The following is an 18,870-nucleotide window of genomic DNA, read 5'->3' as shown; positions in this document are numbered from 1 at the left end:
TGTTTTGAATCGTTAATATCTTTAATTACCAATATGTAAAAATTATAAATTTTAGATATTAAAATTATATAATTTGAAACGAATCTAACAAGATCCCACATGACTATATTTTTATTTATGTATAAATCGTTAAACCTAGTCAAAGTGAAATACATAAATAGTGTAAAAATTAAACTGTTACAACTATAAAAAAAAAAAAAAACGAAGGAGGTATATACGTAGAAAATAACTGAGATACTAATGTAGTGTAGTTATGTACCTTAAGATTTAAGCATGTCAAAAATTAATCAAAACCAAATAAAAAGCTAATGAGCGCCCTCGAGACGTTAGATAAGAGAATTAAAGTGCAAATTATTAGAGTAAAATTAACATTAATTACACCGAACGACGCGTAATTTTGTCATGAATTCCTAACTTAATATCATTTCAACCAATATAATTTATCCTTATCTAACGTACTGGAGCGCTCGTTAGCAAGATCCTTAGAAATAATATCATTCTTTTAGTTGACTAAATTATTGAAATAACAACTTATCAAAAAAAGAAAGACAAATTCGATTTGTAGTTTATTTTTATCAAGTGGCTAAAATTAAATGGATTAAAAACTCAAGCATTTATGATTCAAAGAAAATAATTGAATAAATTTATTTCTGTCATACAGAAAATGTGTCTGTGACACTTCGTTTAAGAAAAGTTTGCGTAAACGAAATTCTGACGTCGATCAAAATCAAACAATCCAACACCAACGGCAATGATTATGACAGTCACTTACAGGTGTCAACGATGAGTGATACTAGCATTACTAGTGTACTAGTGAACTTTCCACCATTAGTTCTACTTAACTAAACTCTACATTCGTTGCGTGATCTACGGGTAACATCCAACAATACCCACCACAACAACGATACACCTTGTACAAATCCGTAGCCTCAAAATGATAGGGTCGATTGTATTTTAAAAATACCTGTATTTTATGTTGTTTGTTTCGATCTCAATTTCACATTTATTTTAATCATGTGTTACACTTTTTACAACAACAACATCAACAACAAAGCTTTGATTCCAAAATAATTTGAGGTGGGCTGATATAAATCGTTTGAAGAAATTGTACAATATGTAAAAAGGACACTTTTTAAAACAAAAAAAAAAAAAAAAAATTATTGGCAAACTTAGCTAGTAAGATTACATGGTGTAATCACATTATACTATGTATGTGACTAATAATTTTAATAACAAAGCTAATAAAGCAACATGACAAATAATTAGGACTAACACAAATACAATAAATACAATTAAAATGAAATACAAGTATTACTTGCGAGTTTGTATTTTTAAATTTTTTTTTTTTCTCTTTTACTCAATTGTTGATTCTCAAATTAATTCATTTTTCAATCAAAAGTATGACTTACTCGTTCACATAATGACTAACTTATTTATACGAAGTAAAAGACATACTAATCGCTTTCAAGTTTCAACATATAAAGTAATTGTATTTATTATTTTTGGTTTCTAATTTTAATTTTGTTATAAATAAATTATGGCATGCGCAAATTTATAAACACACACTAGCAAGTAGCAACAGTACCAAGATCCTCGCTTGTTACTTTCTCAGTGTCTGACTCTCTCAGTTAAATCTACCCTAAAACACGGATCTATATAGATTCCCCATTTTCATTTTTTATTTTTTATTTTAATTTTTAATGTGATATTCATTCCTTACTTCACTCAAAATCCTACTCAATAAAAACATTCACACTTAAACCCAATTATTTTCTTGTCAGAATCTGGAAATAATCTTTTTTTTTGATTCATTGTAATATACTTGTAATTCTGATACATTTCCATTTCTGGGTATTTCATTATTTTGGATTTCTTTTTCTGGGTATATAAATTGGAGCTATTCTGTTATACAAGTACATTTTAATCCATCAATTACGCAAAAACTTTGGGAAATGATGGATTTTGGGAAATGGGTTTTTCTGGGTTTGGTTTGTTTTGGAACATTTTTGGTTTTTGTTGAAGGTTTTGATTATGCAAATGTGAGTCACATTTCATTTTTGGAGTCCTATGAAGTTTCTGCTGCTGCTCCTCAACCTCTTATGGTTCCTCTTACTCTTATCCATGGAGCTGATTCCAAGGGCGCTGGTATAATCTTTTACTCTAATTTCTTTCAATTTCTTGTAATTTTGTTTTGTTGAATTTCAAATCTTGCTTGGTTTTGGTTGCTTTTGTGTATTTTTAGTGTCTAGTGAGTCGCAAAGGTAATGATGTAGACGGGATTTGATTCCGTGTTTGGATAAAACCCGGCTTGATTATAACTAATTGGCATCTGTTTCTTGGGTAATTTAGGTTGTGATTGTAGATCTTTGCTTGTTTTGCACTTAAGTTGGAGGAAATAAGCAGATTATTTGTTCTGTTTGTGTTGTTGGATTGGTGAAAAGTTTATGTAGCATATAAATTACTTGAAAAGAGTGAAATTTATAGCTTAGGTTGAGAAACAATGGATTATATTGTATGGTTGCTTGGCCAATAAAAAATATGGCATGTTCTGACGTCTGACTGCTTCATAAATGAAACATGAAATATTACTCATTTAATGAACCTCATAGTATTTGACAATCTATATGTACATAAGCTTCATATGCCATTCATGTTCCCTTTTATCCATATAGGAGTAAATTTTATTTCATGCCTAGTTTCTATTATAGATGGAGTCATGGGCTACATCCAGTTGCCCATTCTGCAGGATAGTTGCCCATTCTGCAGGATTCCATTAACTGTGATGATTATTACTATGATATTCGCGGTCCTTACAATGAGTAGTATGCGTGTGGATCAATTGATAAGGATTAGTACCTGCTTGTTTCTAACTAAATCAAAGAGCATGGTCTAATCTGAAGTGTACTTGGTGAAGATTGCAGAATTACAGAGTGAAATTTTGGTTGTTTATGGGTAATTGGGTTGCAACGAGCCGTCTGAGTAATATTGATGGATGAATTATTACACCTTGTTACTTAGAAGCTGGGTTATCATAATGCTAAGTGTTGACCAGTATGGTGTTAATTGTTAAAGGTTAAAAAGCCTAACCAATTCTGTTATGATTGTGGTTGTTCTCAATCTTTGTCACCGAAGTTAAGAAAGCTGCTTTCCAACTTTTTATGCTTGGGCTACCTGATGGCATAGTACCTATTCATCCATAAATTATCTGTTTGCATTTTTATCTTTTTTGTGAATACATTCATGATGAGTTTATTGATTTTAGTTTTTGTTTAATTTAAACTTGCTTGGACTTCACACTTGGTCACAATATGCTTTAACTTGAATTTGTGATGTTTATGCAGTCTGCTTGGATGGAACATTGCCTGCTTATCATTGGGATCGAGGATATGGATCAGGGGCCAACAGTTGGCTTATTCAATTAGAGGTGTGCAGTAATTAAATGAATATGTTGCATATCTATCAAGAAATGTTCATGGTCTATTGCTGTAAGCTAGTTTTTGTCTATCCGAGTACATCCTGAGAAAGATGAAAAAGTTGTTAATTTTCCTGTAAATAGATTATAAGATGACTGATTAACTAATATGGATACTTCTGGGCTATATAAAAATTGCTCTCCCAATAAATTATTGACTAGATGATATGTCAGAAACAAGTGGATTGTGCTAGTAAAGGAAAATTTTGAAAGCGTTTCTATGATGATTCTATCTCATTATTATTTGTAAACCCTTGGTCTGCAATTGTTGGTCCGTTAATGTATGTTTATTCCATATCTTTCACTGTAAGTAGGTGTTGCCTTTGAACTGGATTCATTTGTTTTTGAATTTGATGCTTGCTTTAGTTTTCAAGCTGGTGTTGTTGCTGTTCTCTTAATGGCTGTTTAACTTCAAATTTTCCCATCTTGTGCAGGGTGGAGGTTGGTGTAATAATGTTAGAACATGTGTCTACAGGAAAACGACTCGACGTGGGTCATCGAAATACATGGAAAAGCAATTAGCATTTACAGGAATATTAAGCAATAAGGCAGAGGAAAATCCAGGTCTTATTCATTTCTATACTTGTGCTAAACTCCCCTTCTCCTCAACATTTAGGAATTCTTTGATCTTTAGCATTTGTGACTCAACCACCTTACAAATGTACAGATTTTTTCAACTGGAATAGAGTAAAGCTTCGATATTGTGATGGTGCATCTTTTGCCGGGGAAGGCCAAGACAAGGTTAGTCGTTTTTTTTCCAAACCTTCTAGTATTAATCGCAACAATGAGTCAATGGAAATAAAGATGCTAAGAAAAATCATTTTGACATTTTGTGTGAAAGATTAAAGAAAAATATCCATAGGATTACTAAGATTGGGATACAGGGGAGTAGAATGTGTCCAGTGCTTCCCGTTTGTTTTGTCAAGCTTGGGAATCATAATAAGTTATTATTTACAGGCCAACCAACTATTTTTTAGAGGTCAACGCATATGGTCTGTAGCCATGGAAGAATTCATGGGGAAAGGAATGCGTAATGCTGACAAGGCTCTTCTTTCTGGATGTTCTGCTGGGGGTCTAGCATCCATATTGCACTGTGATCAGTTTGGAGACTTGTTTTCTGGACACACAAAAGTGAAGTGCTTGAGTGATGCAGGATTGTTTATGGACGCGTAAGTAACTGTTATTGTTGCTCATACTTTTTTATGCTTATGAAATTACTGCTATTATTGTCAGTGACAGTAATTTTCAGCAAGAAAATGATAATTTAGGTATGTTATTGACATTTTGGCTTTTCAGATTGGACGTCTCAGGTGGACACACCATGAGAGATTTTTACCATGGTGTGGTGACTTACCTGGTAAGAAACTAAATTTCATTTTTTTTTTCAAGCATTGGCTACAGGGATAGAGATTTTTCATCAATTGATAATTTTAGCTCAGCTAAACACTTAAACAAGAATGAAAGTCTTCATTAGATCAGTGCACCAGAAAATCAACTAATTTGCATCGAACTTGGATACATTTCTGCTGTCTTGATTCCAAAGTGACCATTCGAGATACAATGGTTTGTTTTTGGTGCAAGAGATATAATGGCTTGTGAATTTGTATGCAATTAGATATTTGTATCCTGGCAATTTGGAGTAGTGGAAGTGTAGAACAGAGGATGGATTGTGAGGTCATTATTTGTTGCCTTACAAAATATGAAACTACAACATTTGTGTGCAGTGATGTGTGCTTAGACGGTTAGACCAGTGAACTTATTCGTTAAATTCGGCCTACATTAACACATCATTCATACCAATGTCCTAGCATATATATCCAACTTAGGCATTTCCAGTATGAAGTAATTCCATATAAGATGAGCTGTATATGTAGAATGCCATATTTTATAACTAACATGTTGATTTAAGGCATTGATGTTGTTCAGTATATGTTAGTTGTATATATTATGATTTTGTACTTTTAAGCACTTATTTTATGAATTAATACTCATATGTATCTTTGTTGTCGTCTTTGCAGGGTGCTGGGAAAAATCTGCCTTCTTCTTGTACTAACCACATGGATCCAACTTTGGTAATCCTTTTCTAAGCTCTTTAGACAATTTTTATGCTAGATATAATGAGAACTTTAACTCCATAGTGCTACTAATATTTTGCCTAATTCTTCACCTGTGACCTGAAACCCTGTTATTTGCCTCTCTTTGCAGTGCATTTTTCCTCAAAATTTAATCGCCAACATCAAGACACCATTATTCATTCTCAATGCAGCTTATGATGCATGGCAGGTCTGCTGATTGTTGTGTTTGTATACTTGATTTTGTATTTAGCACTAAAATTTGTCAATCAATTTTTTCAAAACTCACAGAATTAACATATTTTACGCTACTGAATTCAGGTTCAAGCTAGTTTAGCCCCAAGAACAGCTGATCCTCACCACTTATGGGATCAATGCAAATTGAACCACGCACGTTGTTCTGCATCACAAATCCAATTTTTCCAGAGTAAATTCTAGCACACTCTAAGCAGTGCTTGTTTTTCCGCTCTTTATTTGAAAGTCTTCTCAGGATTATCATAATTTACTGTTACAGGATTCAGAACTCAAATGCTAAATTCACTGAAGGGTTTCTCAAGGTCTAGATCAAATGGGCTATTCATCAATTCATGCTTTGCTCACTGCCAATCTGAGAGGCAGGACACATGGTTTGCAGATGATTCCCCAGTTCTCAGAAACAAGGTATCTGAATCTTTCAGCTCTTCAGTTTTGCAGCAATAATTACTATCACCCCAATGTTACAGCAGTCACGTACTCACGTAGACATGATTATAAAAGTATACAATAAAAACTATTGGTTAATTCTAAACTCTTAAGGTTTATTGTTATTAAAATAAAACGTATCATAATTTGAATTTGTCTTGCTTGCTGGAGTATTAATCGGTTTTCCGTGTTAGAGAGAAAAAAAAACAAGCTGTGGAGGTGGGGGCTGAGTGTGGGGATGGTTTGCATGTGCTCGTTTAGGATGGATTATTAAGGAGGGATTACAAAATAATACAAAAGATGCCATGCTTTATAACATAAGATTTGACTCTTATCTTATTGGTATTCCTGATGGAACAAAAATGCATACACATTCAATTCCTCAGTAGACTTTTCACAATTATTGACTTTGCGGACCAAGTTGTATTATTGTATTCGTTAAATCATTACTCCGTATATTAGTAATCAAGAACTCAATCCGTGATACTCTGTACATACAAAATCCATTGAATATTTAATGCTAACTGAAAATCTGCTTGAAAAGACATTCTTCTGCTCATCATCCATTTAACCAGTGTATTCGACTTATTTATGTGAAATTATCTAGTGGGTTTGTGGAATCTGTCTCTCTCTCAGTCTAGGCTGGTTAGAGGTAAAATTGCTGCCTTTAAGACTTCCAGTGATTTGGTGGTTTTTTTTTTATCCCAACCAAGGACATGTATTGATCGAACACCAGAGTAACCGGACTACATAGATAAAAATTTATGCCATAGACTTGTCAGATTAAGCAAGAAACCGTTACAAACTCGAGGAAAAATTAAAAGATTGTGGTTTATCCTTGGATTTTTCACTCTCAAAACCTTATGTTTCATTTCATTTTGCTTATGTTTATAAATGATTGGTTACTTACAAAATTCTGTGTTTTTTTTTTTTTTACTTATTTTTGCAGCCTGTGGCAATAGCTGTTGGTGACTGGTTCTTTGATCGATCAGCCATTAAATTCATTGATTGTGCATACCCTTGTGACAATACTTGCCACAACTTGATATTTCGATAATGAGACAGATTTGTCTCCTCCAGTAGCTTCATCTCCTCCAGTAGTCTCATCCTACTTATTGATTCATTACAACATATCTTTTCTGATATCACTGCTGCTCATTGAAGTCGTCATTGTAATTTGACGTTGTTCATAACCAGCAATAAGATCAAGGTTTTATTATGGGAGCCTAAAATTTTGGCTTCCCAATTTGTATTCTTAGAATTATTGCCTTCATATTTTCTACCACAGTTTGTTTTAGCACTTATTACTTAACCAATTCAGGCATTATGTCAGAATATGTAGCTTGTATCATTAAGAATTTGAAACTTCAACAATTTGTTGTGTAATATCCATAATCAGCAAAGGAAATTCAGGGCCAAATCTTAGGCCATTAAATCTGCATACTCTCTTTTGCTGTTCTTGTAAATGCTCGGGAAGAACTTTAGGGGATCCTTCTCTCAAGATCGAGCAAGAATTAGTATACTTATGGGCATGTTTAAACTACATGTTGCAATTACGAGTATCTATTAGTTGGTGGTTAATTGCCAATTTTGATGTATCAATAGAATTCGATGAGATCGCGAAAATTGAACTAGTGTTTGATGTAACTAAATCCCTAACAACTACCTATAACTTGTGTCTAGATATTGTGTTACATTATTAGGGAAGAGGTGTTTATTAGGATATGTCAGAAATATGTACTCTGAATTAGAGTGGAGGCAAAAATCCAACCAAGTCTGTAGTCCTTACAAAATTTACAGGAAAATATTCTCCCTCATATATTGCTTGTTTCATGTCCGAAGAAATGAATGCATGAATTACTGTCTCAGGCCAATTGAACATAAATATCACCATCTTTTTTGGGTTTTGGCATATATCCATATTTGTACTAGCAATGAAGACATTTTGCCAACCTCCTGCCTTCCTCATCAAAGTTAAATGGCAAGTGTCTGACTCACCTTATAACTTTGAGATCACGAGTTCTAATCTCACCATCCTTAACTATCAAGTGTTGATTCTTGTAGCTGGGTGGTCCACGTGTGAGAGATGGCCCACATGGGTAATCCTCAGATACCTGGAGTTAATTTTAATGCTTAAACAACAACACATCTCGAACATGTTGAGTATAAATATACATATAAACATGTATTGAAATATGGCGTTCATATAATTTAATAATTTAATATCCGGCTCGATACTCGTATCAATATTTATGTCTACACATGCCTATCCTACCCCCCTTTTCTCCCAATAACACCCCCTAGAAATTACTAGCACAAACGGCCACCGGCAACACTAACTAAAAAGAATATACAAGACAGATAATTCAAAGATTTAACAATTATACAAACAGCTAGCAAAGTCATAGAAGAAAGCCAAAAAAGAGTTAGAGCCGCCCTTAGCTAATAATTTTTATTTTCTTTCATTTAATTCCTAGCCAATAAAATAGTAAACCAATATATTTTGATTCTTATTAATATAGTTTATCCTTATTATAAAACTTTTGCATTGAATTTATGTAGGACCTTAACAAAAGAACATGTATGATCAAATAATTTGGTTCACATGGGTACTTCAATCAACAAAGACAAAAACTTATGTACATTCATGCATATTCTTACCATGCAATATTTATTTATTTTGGTAGCCCCATAAAAAAAAAAAACTTTGTATTATATTTTTTATTATATGGTTTTTATGCATGAAATAATAATAATATTTTTATTTTTATTTAATTTTTTTTTTAATGGGACTTGGTGTATGTGGGTGCACGTGGGCATACATAAGTTGAAAGCCCAAAAGTGAGGTGTGACTAATGACCCCATGGCCTTAAATGAAAGGGACATCCTCAACTTAGCCATCATATTCTCTCTCCTCTCTATTCCTTCTTCTTTTGTCAATTTCATGTACGGAACCGCCTCTATTTTGTGACCTTATTATGGGGGTGTTACCCTTATTTTCTCATTTTCGGCTTTTTCATTTGGGGTCCTTTAACATTTTATTTGCTTTTAAGGGTATGTTCTCTTCAGTTGAATTTTAACTCAGCTTAATCAGTCCAGTTTAGTTCCTAATTTTCTTTTCTTATAAACATTAAGTTCAGTTCAACTTTAATATGTTCAATTCAGTTCAGATCATTTCATTAAATCAAATAAGACCCTAAATTGTGTATTCGTTGAGTATCATGGAGTGGAGGGGCGATTTCTCCCTCCATCTCCCCCAGGAATGACCTGATTTCGATCTTTACCCCACCCCTTGCCTCCTATAATAGGAGGAACGCCTCTTGTATTTTACCGTGTAAAAAAAAAGATTAAAAAATTGTGTACTTGTATATACTTTTGCTACATTAATGTGTTTTAAGTTAATTTTTTGATGGAATATAATTGTTAGGAGAATTTTATTTAACATGTGTAATTTAAGAAATTAGGGAGTAACAAAAAACAAAGTACGGTTTATGGTTTTCAAATAAAATTTATTATTATTTATAGGTGAAATTAATATCAATCAATTTCAACGTGAACAATGATTTAAATTAGTAAATTCGAACTAAGAACAAATGGACTTAGTTAGCTAGGTTTAATTTCTAACATTAATTACAAACTTATATATTATTGAAAACGTATTCTTTAATTTATTAATTAGGGTTAGTAATGGTCTAATTATCGTGTATAGTATGTATGTTCGATCCAAACAAATAAGTAGATATAGAAAATGATTTAATGTATATTAATTAATACGACTTTGTTGACACCCGATCGATAGTCAATTTGTATATAGGACATAGAAAACTTGCAAAATGACATTGAAATTTGCTTTCTCTATTTAATTGGAGGGATTACAATTGAGTTGCATTGTGGTCCTTAGCTTGAAAGGTTAATGGGGTCATATTCTTCATATAAATGCATGCATTCAATCACATTTGCAATGTCCTTGTATCGAGTATTGACCACATAAACTTGTACGAGTATATATTACATGATCATATCCGTACAATAAGGTCAAAAGGATATCTAAATTTGTTGATTTTAATTTTGTAATCATATACTAGTATGATGTTGCATAGACTTGTTCCACGACTAATAAGATGTTGATATATGATGATGGACTCTATAACAATGATGAAGTAACCCCTTTAACACTGACCAAGTAATTCCCATTATACTAGTGAAGTAACCCTTATAGTGGCTGGCCATACAGTGTGGCCAGCCACATATAAGACTTTGTGAAAATTTTTACCCCATAACTCTGAGGTATATGGTTTCGCCATGAAAAAAGGGGTTTGAGGTATGAGTCAGGGCTTGAATCTTGCCAAGTGCGGATGTTTTGGTGGAGATTTCCTTACCTTTTCAATTGCTGTTAAGTATTTAATTGGTCGGCATATATTATTGGATCGAAAAACTTGGATAAGTCCTCCTTATCATACAAAAAAATTTAAAAATGTTATTATAAAATCATGTATATATACCAACCCTATTTGATCGAGTTCAAAATACAATATTAACGTGACGACTAATTCTGAATGAATGGACAATTCGACAATAATATTACAGTAGGACATATAAGAATTTGTGAGTGAATCATCATGAATATATTTTTTTTCTTTTCACTATTTACTGAGCATGATACCATACAATAGAGATTTACAGCAACTTTAAAGATCCTCAATTTAGATAGTCAAGATCTTTGTTGCATCAAGTTGCAATTAGCAAGTAAATCCTTACATAGTATTAGATTAATATCTAATTGAGACGTGTTTTAATCACAACCTTGTGTAATAAAACATCTTCATATCATAAATCATTAATGGGGAACAAGAGATTATAAATACCAACATTTAATCCTGTAATTGGCCCCCCAATAGGCTAGAAAGTTCTTTCAAAGCTTTTTACATAAAACCTAGCTATACTATTACACATTAGTCATCCAGAAAGAAGTAGGTCTTCCTTGTCTTGATAAAGTGCTTGAAACAAAGCTACCACTACCATCTTTTCACTCCAACATACAATTAAGTAGACTTCTCAAAAGTTGACCCGAACTGAAAATCCAATTATTCGCTTGAATATTTTGAATCTTACATTTATTTAAAATGAACCCGACTCAAAGTAATTTTTAATTTTTTACATGTTGAAATTCAAAAACAAATTAACGTATAGATGATGATTATTTGAAAAACAATTGATGTATATTAGATCCGAATCTAAATCCAAAACTAATCCTATTTGACCAATTGATGACTTGACTAGTTTAGCTAGCTAGGTACAAATGTAATCACTTGACTTTTTAACACAAGCATGATATTTTGATATGCAAATGTGTCTAGTGGACTCTAGTCACATTGTTAGCATAGCATAGTATTGGTATAGCATGCATGGAAATTAGAATACTTTGCTGCCCCTAAAAATGGTATGATGACGAAGCATAAGATTGGTAAAAAGAGTGTATATGACAAATATAGACATGACATATTATACTGCATGATGCAATCCTATACACAAAAGGGAGACATGCAGATAGATAAGATTCCACCTTTTTTTTCTTTTAATTTTTGAGGGGTGGAGTAGGGATGTCAGTGGGGCGAGTTAAGTAGGAGACCCATCAGGGCGAGGTTGGTTTTAAAATTGTACCTACCAAAGCGAGGATAGTGATGAATATTGGACCTACCGCGGGGGTGGGATGGTGATGGAGATAGGATCGGAAGGCAAACATTCGATCCGCCTCGCCCATTGACATCTCTAGGGAAGAGGGTTGATTTTTCTTGCTATATAATAATAAAGAATAGGAAATTTTGTGAAAAACTACCTATTATAATCCAGAATTTGCGAGAAACTACCTATTAAAAAAATATTGTAATTAACTACCTAATTTTTTAAAAATGTTGTAATTTACTACCTTTACGTCGGATTATGAATGAGTTTGACCAAAATTTTCCGGCATTGACTTGGTCACGTGACACTTGGTGAAAGAAAAGGGTCATTAAGTGTCACGTGATGGTCACATGTCCAAGTCAACACCGGAGAACTTTGGTCAAATTCCTTCATAATCTGGCGTAAGGTAGTAAATTACAACATTTTTCGAAAATTAGGTAGTCAATTACAACATTTTTTTTAATAGGTAGTTTCTCGCAAATTCTGAACTATAATAGGTAGTTTTTCACAAAATTTCCTAAAGAATAATTAATTTTTTTTAAAAGTACAAGTAGTTACTTCATCGTAATTTTGTTAACTTCTCCCTTCGTTCCTTATTCTTTGGTTCAAAAACTTTGATTGTGAATTTTATTGATATAGAGGAAACACATCTATGTGAGATCTTATTATATTTGACAGTTGAACATACACACACACATATATATATAATTTTATCATTAACTTTCACTTTAAAATTTTAAATACTCAGCTTATACCAGTAAAACACAATTTTTAAAGACACCGTAAAAAGATAAATGATGCAAACAATAAGAGGCAATGAAAATACGTAGCATGCTTATTCGAAGAGATAAGGGTAAAAAAGACATTTCTCAAGGAAACAAGTATAATATATTAGGACCCCATAAGGTTATATTTGATCAAAATTTCTTGCTAGAAGCATATGTTGTTTTGTGCTTAACATAATTATAATTTGGAAGTTTCCTTCCCCTGTCCTAGAAGCATCAGCATCATGAATAAGAAGGGGTAGAGGACAATATTGTTTCTTCCCTATACCCTGAGGGCCAAAAGAAAAGATACAAACTATGTACATGTACATGAGGGGAAATTTAAATCCATGTCCACGTATGTATCCATTGTTTTTGAAAGCTAAATGTACTTGAATTGATATTTTTGTAAGCCACGGACTACGGTTGGAATTTGTTCGAATTTAGTTGTCATTTTTTTTATTTGAAATTATATTATTATAGTGATATTTTGCTTTATTGTATAGCATACTTATCTTGTCACACAATGTCTTATATGTGGCCAGCCACACCATATGGCTAGCCATTATAAGCCCAATTCGCAAATATGGATTTAACCATTAAATAAATATAATATGTTAAGTTTTTTCTATAAATAGTCAGAGTCATTTGATATAAAAAGCAAGGTAAAAACTTCTTAAAGGACAGAGGTCAGAGGTGTACAATTCACTAGTAGGGAAAATGTTTCAAAATTTAAGGTTAAAATCTTAAGGGAATAGAGTGATTCATGTGATGGTTCCATGTTTGGAAAGGTGTTGAAAATCTAGGAAGTAAATGAGTGAAGTGAGAATAATAGTGAATTCCTCTCTTTCATAATTTTCAACTAGTTGAAATGTCTATTTTGTTCGGGTTCCATAGCTTATTTCGTGAATAATTTTCAGATTAACTCCTATAATAATGTAAAATAACAAAATTTAAATGTATTTGGACTTATACGCTTTCTATGTCGTCAAATAAATAATACTCCTAATATATTAAACAAAATTAAACTACATACCTCTATGGTTATTTTAAAATTAATGCAATAGTGAAAAAAACAAAAGATTGTTTTCTTTATGCACAAAAAGCACACAAATAAACAATTGAAGAGAAAAATCCTTTAGTGATAATAAAAAATAAAGAAAATTATGTGAGTAAAAAATTTAGTGGTTGTTATCAAATTTATGGTCATTGTCCTGTTAACTTACTTAACTAGCAAGGGCCAAAAAGTTTGAATACATGATTATTTTTTTCTGTTGGGATGAAAAGGCCTTGTCTTTGTAAAAAATAATTCCTTTTTTTTTTTTTTGTATTTACATGACTATGAGTTCTCATTCATTTGGAGTGAGAAAAGGTAAAAACTAAAAAGGTAAAAAATTGACAATTCTGTATTGAAATCAGCCAAAAAGGAACTTGGGGAAGAAAGGCTGTCAAAAAGGGTGAAAACTATCTCATCCATGAGGGACAATGATAGACACCCATTCAAGGGTTATGTATAGTTTTTTCATCAAATGCTTGTACATTATCATAATGAACATCTAAAAAGAAAATTAAAATTAAGCGGCCCAATGAAAAGCAGGATTAGTATTCACATCATATGTCGCGTTATCAGGACCCAGTTTTAAGAATCTGATGTATTGGTAAAAAAGTTAATTATAACATTGACAAATTTATGTGAGTTTACTAGTTTTTGAGTGATGTGACTACAAAGGGATAATGCGCGTATATATGTAGGTAAATCTAAATCTAATCTAATCTCTTTTCACAAATCATTATTATGTTAATTGAGAGTTTTATACCTTTAAGTGCGTCTATTAGACTTTAGATTTTACATGTCATATCTATCACAGTTTTGCTACAATTTTGCATTGTACAGTTATTTATATTAATAAGTTAATAGTTCAAATATTTATTTTCAATTATAACAAGGACAAGCCATGAGAACAACTGAACAAGTTGATGGAAAAAAAGAGGGAATTTTAAAACATGTAAATGGAGATGAGAGTAAGTCACTATCTTTTCCTCTCACAATCAACTTTAAAAATAGTTAAATCTAACCCAAAAGAAAACGCTGGTTGTGAAATAAACACTAGATATTCACATTATGCACTCCTCTCATTCTCAAACTCACCTCCAACTAGCTAAAGCTGTCAAATTGGATGTTAGAACCGAATTTGATTGGGTTGGATTGGATTGGATTCGAGCAAGGATTACAACTTGTTGCATGCTACCTTAACAAAATAAACAAATAACATATACAAGAATAATAATCAAATTAAAAATTATATATATAAAAAAAAACAATAATGACAACACAATCATAATAATAATTCACACAAATATTTCATTAAAACCCCCCTTGATGAACATGTCATGTATATGGTCCTATTTACAATATGAAAAATGAAATTTATATTTAGTAAAAAAAATAAATAAAAAACCTCTATAGCACACAATAATTCACTTTAGGAGAAACAAATTAAAGAACAAGAAGAAGAGGAAGAATCAAGAAAAAAATTTCGAAAATTATAAATTAATATAATCTTCCTTGTTTAAAAATAAATTCCTGTTTTTCTTTTTCTTTTTTCCCGCCTCCATTTTTTTTATACTTAATTTTTTTTTATTTATTTTTTTGTTTAGCTCAGAAAATCTGACCAAATGCTTCAGCAAGCCGTTGTAAATCCTTGTTATACATATCAGTACCATGAAAACCCGACATCGGCGGCGGCGTTGACGGCTGCTGGCTTTGATGCCATGTTGTGAACGGCATTAGTGATGATGCTTCCGTCTTAATCTCACCATATGAAGAATTATTAGTAGAAGTTGTAGTTTGATGATGATGATTATGAGGGGCTAATAACAATGGAGTTGTACTTTGTAAGTAATCTGACCATTTAATTTCATCTGGGTTTGTACCATCTACTAATCCAATATTATTACTGTTAATCTGAATATTATTATCTTTGTTGGATTTACCAGAAGATGAATGATGATGATGATCAGTAAGTGTTGCCCAAGAAAAGCTGTCGAAAAACGAACCGGTGTTATTGTTACTCAGATGATCATTCATATTGTTGTTGTTGTTGTTGGTTGTAGTGTTAGTAGTAGTACTACCGCTCTCATGACTTGTACTGGTTGTTGTGGTTGTTGTTGTTGCGGCTACATCCATGTTCTGGTACCCGTTGTAGGCCTCCTTAGCGAGGTCGGTGCTTGAAATGAACGGGATTATGGAAGGCATCATGTTTGATGTGTACTGACAATGGTTGTTGTTGTTGCTGTTGCTGTTGCTGTTGTTATTGCCATTGTCATAATTTCGAGTAGGGGTTTGGAGGGACGAACCAAAGCAGATACCTTGTTGGTTCTGAAACCCGAACGAGCGGTACAAGGTATCAGGGAAGAATTCGTGGGTCGATAATGGTGGTGGTGCTAATGAAAATGTGGTAGAATTGTTGTTAGAGTTAGGGTGAGCCAAAGAAGAAGACATTGACAATGTTTTTGGTTCGTTTATTGGCTTATTATTATTAGAGGTTAGGTTTATGGGAGTATTATTGTCATTGATCATAGTAGAAACTGATAATCTATCAGCTTTTCTGCTGTTGCTGCTGTTGCTGTTGTTGTTGCTGCTGCTGTTGTTGCTGTTGCTTGATTTCGCCTTCTCTTCCTCGATTTCGACCTCGGATAATGGTTTGTGGGTGTTTGGGTCTATGCCTCTTTGCCTTAGCTTCTTCTTAAGGCAAGAGTTCCACAAGTTCTTTATCTCATTATCAGTTCTTCCTGGTAACTGTGCTGCTATCTGAGACCATCTGCCAAAAAATCACCAAAATTGTAAGAAGATATAATTATTGTAAAATAACATTATAACATCATCATTCGTGAACATTAAAAAAACCCATTAAAAATAAGAGAATGGAATCAAATTAATATATAAATAAAAAAAAATTACTTGTTTCCAAGAACAGCATGAAGTTCAACAATTAAATTCTCTTCTTCTTGTGAGAATGCTCCTCTTTTTAAATCAGGCCTTAAGTAATTAATCCATCTTAGCCTGCAACTTTTTCCACACCTTTGCAGACCTGCACAGATTAATTAAATAAATAAATATTATATTTATGTAAGCTCATAAAAGTTTAGGAAAATTCTTAATTTGGGTATACATTATTGTTATAATAGTACAGTGATCATTCACACATACAGAATTCATTTAATGTACACAGTCTCGCTTTCTGATACTTTTATCATGATCAGAAGCAAAAGTATCAGAAGCGAGACTGTTTTCCTGTTCCGTTGCTATTGATGGATAATAGCAACGGAACAGGAAAAATAAAAACTAAAAACTAAAAAAAAACACAAAGATAATTAAAGAAATATATATTAATGTACCTGCAAGTTTAGGGACGGAGCTCCAGCAACCATGGCCGTACTGGGTGATGTGGCGAAGAAGCTTCTCGTCTTCTTCAGGAGACCATAGCCCTTTCCGAAGCTTTTGCTTGTAGCAGCAAGAATGTCTACCCATATTATTTAAATTAATAAGAAAAAGTATATATCAATCAATTTTACAAGTATTTCTTATCTCTTTTTGTGCAATGCAGCTGCTTCTGGGTGCTAGGAAGTGTCACAAAATTTTTTGTTAAAAAATGAAAATTGAAAAAAAAAAATGTTTTTGTTGTTGATGTTTGTGTCAGCTTGCAGCAAACAAATGAAGGTTGAGACTCTCTTTGAAATGGACTAATAAGGAGATGAAATGAGGAGGAAGGATTTTTATTTTATTTTTATTTTTTTTTCTTTGAGAGGAGAGAGAGAGGACAAGGAAGGGTTGAGAAAATGAAGTGGCAGCTGGTAGGGAATCTTGGTTTATAGAAGAGCTTCAAGGGAGGAAAAGTCACATCTCCCATAATATGATTGAACTATTTCTATTTTTACTTTTTTTTTTTTTTTTTTTTTTTTTTTTTTTTTTTTTTTAGAAATTAGTATTTCTCGTCTCAATGTACTTGCCTCATACGCCTTCTATCTCATATTAACTGATACGCTTAAACTTTGCATACATGTTGATGCACAATTTAACCTTATTTTTTTATACTTATTAAATATAAAAAAAATTATTTTTTGAAACTTTATAGTAATACCTATCTAACAACATATTTTATATTTAAATATGTTTTTAATATATTAATAATATATTTTATTCAAAGTTACTATATGAATAGTAAAAAAAGTTCAATGTCCCAGTTATTCTAGGACAGAGGGAAAACTCATTAATAAAAGGTTCTATACAAGTGAAAAAGTAGAGTGAAAATATAGATGGGTGAATATGAGACCCAACTCAAGAGAAAGAGTATTGTATTTTAAAAATATGAGTTCGAGATAAATAAATTGAAATACTCAAACTTAAGAAAAATGAGGCAAATAAATTAACACAAGAGAGTATTCTCTTCATCACAAAGCTATTTTTTTAAAAACTTTTTAATTTTCACCCGTCTTAATGGTCGTGTCTCATATAATGTTAACTTAGCTCTACGATGAAGAAAAAATTACTACTCTAATATAGTAAATAGTATAAATGTTTTTTTTTTAACCATATTTATGATTAACTTCCTTTCCTATTTTATTTTTTTACTTGGATATAGAAGGAGAAGGGTGGAGATGAAGAGGTACATCAAAAAAAGATGCAAAAGTCTTATCAAAGGTTTGAAAATAAATGATCTGGGGTATCCCCTGCCTTTAGTGGGGGCTGATGATATTTCAATGTAATTTACTGCAAATAAAATTAGGATTAGCTTGTATTAATTTCTTTAATTTTTAATTTTTTAATTTTAGAGACAGATAATGTCCTCTTGGGATCACCAATCTGTACAGATTTCTTGGTGTCCCAGATTTTGTAAGTCCCTACATGCAACACTGCAACTCTCATTTCTTTATTCCATTACCCTCACTACCTCTTTTTTTAATTAACTTTTTTTTTAATTTTTTTTTTTTTTAATATATAGTAATTATTTCCAGAAAATAAAAGGTATAGAAGTATGCATCTATGCCATCCAATAAAAAAAGTCAAGTGAAACTGTTAAAGTTTGATGGTAGACTTTCAAGATTTTTACCCTTTTAATTTGATGGCTTAATATGATAGTTTATATAAAATATATTCCTGGGTTTCAACCATCTGTTTAACTTTTTAGTTGCAATGATC

The 18,870-nt window shown here is 32.1% G+C and overlaps 2 protein-coding genes across 2 annotated transcripts; one reads left to right on the top strand and one right to left on the bottom strand.

Moving 5' to 3' along the window:
* Window positions 1–1,547: 1,547 nt before the first annotated feature.
* On the top strand, window positions 1,548–7,666 carry LOC110701263 (pectin acetylesterase 6-like). The gene is made up of 11 exons (XM_021878881.1): window positions 1,548–2,145; window positions 3,342–3,424; window positions 3,907–4,036; window positions 4,140–4,213; window positions 4,430–4,641; window positions 4,769–4,829; window positions 5,491–5,544; window positions 5,678–5,755; window positions 5,866–5,971; window positions 6,059–6,204; window positions 7,175–7,666. The coding sequence occupies exons 1-11, from the start codon at window positions 1,953–1,955 to the stop codon at window positions 7,280–7,282; spliced, it is 1,245 nt and encodes a 414-aa protein (XP_021734573.1). The 5' UTR covers window positions 1,548–1,952; the 3' UTR covers window positions 7,283–7,666.
* A 7,292-nt stretch (window positions 7,667–14,958) lies between these two features.
* Window positions 14,959–17,773, bottom strand: LOC110701261 (transcription factor MYB61-like). The gene is made up of 3 exons (XM_021878880.1): window positions 17,070–17,773; window positions 16,633–16,762; window positions 14,959–16,492 (listed from the first exon to the last, which is right to left on the bottom strand). Exons 1-3 carry the CDS (start codon window positions 17,200–17,202, stop codon window positions 15,331–15,333), a joined length of 1,425 nt encoding a protein of 474 aa, XP_021734572.1. The 5' UTR covers window positions 17,203–17,773; the 3' UTR covers window positions 14,959–15,330.
* Between the last annotated feature and the right edge of the window lie 1,097 nt (window positions 17,774–18,870).

This window comes from Chenopodium quinoa, unplaced genomic scaffold (genome assembly GCF_001683475.1).
Source record: "Chenopodium quinoa cultivar QQ74 unplaced genomic scaffold, ASM168347v1, whole genome shotgun sequence".
Classification (NCBI taxonomy): domain Eukaryota; kingdom Viridiplantae; phylum Streptophyta; class Magnoliopsida; order Caryophyllales; family Amaranthaceae; genus Chenopodium; species Chenopodium quinoa.
This window is presented reverse-complemented; position numbering and strand designations above follow the sequence as displayed.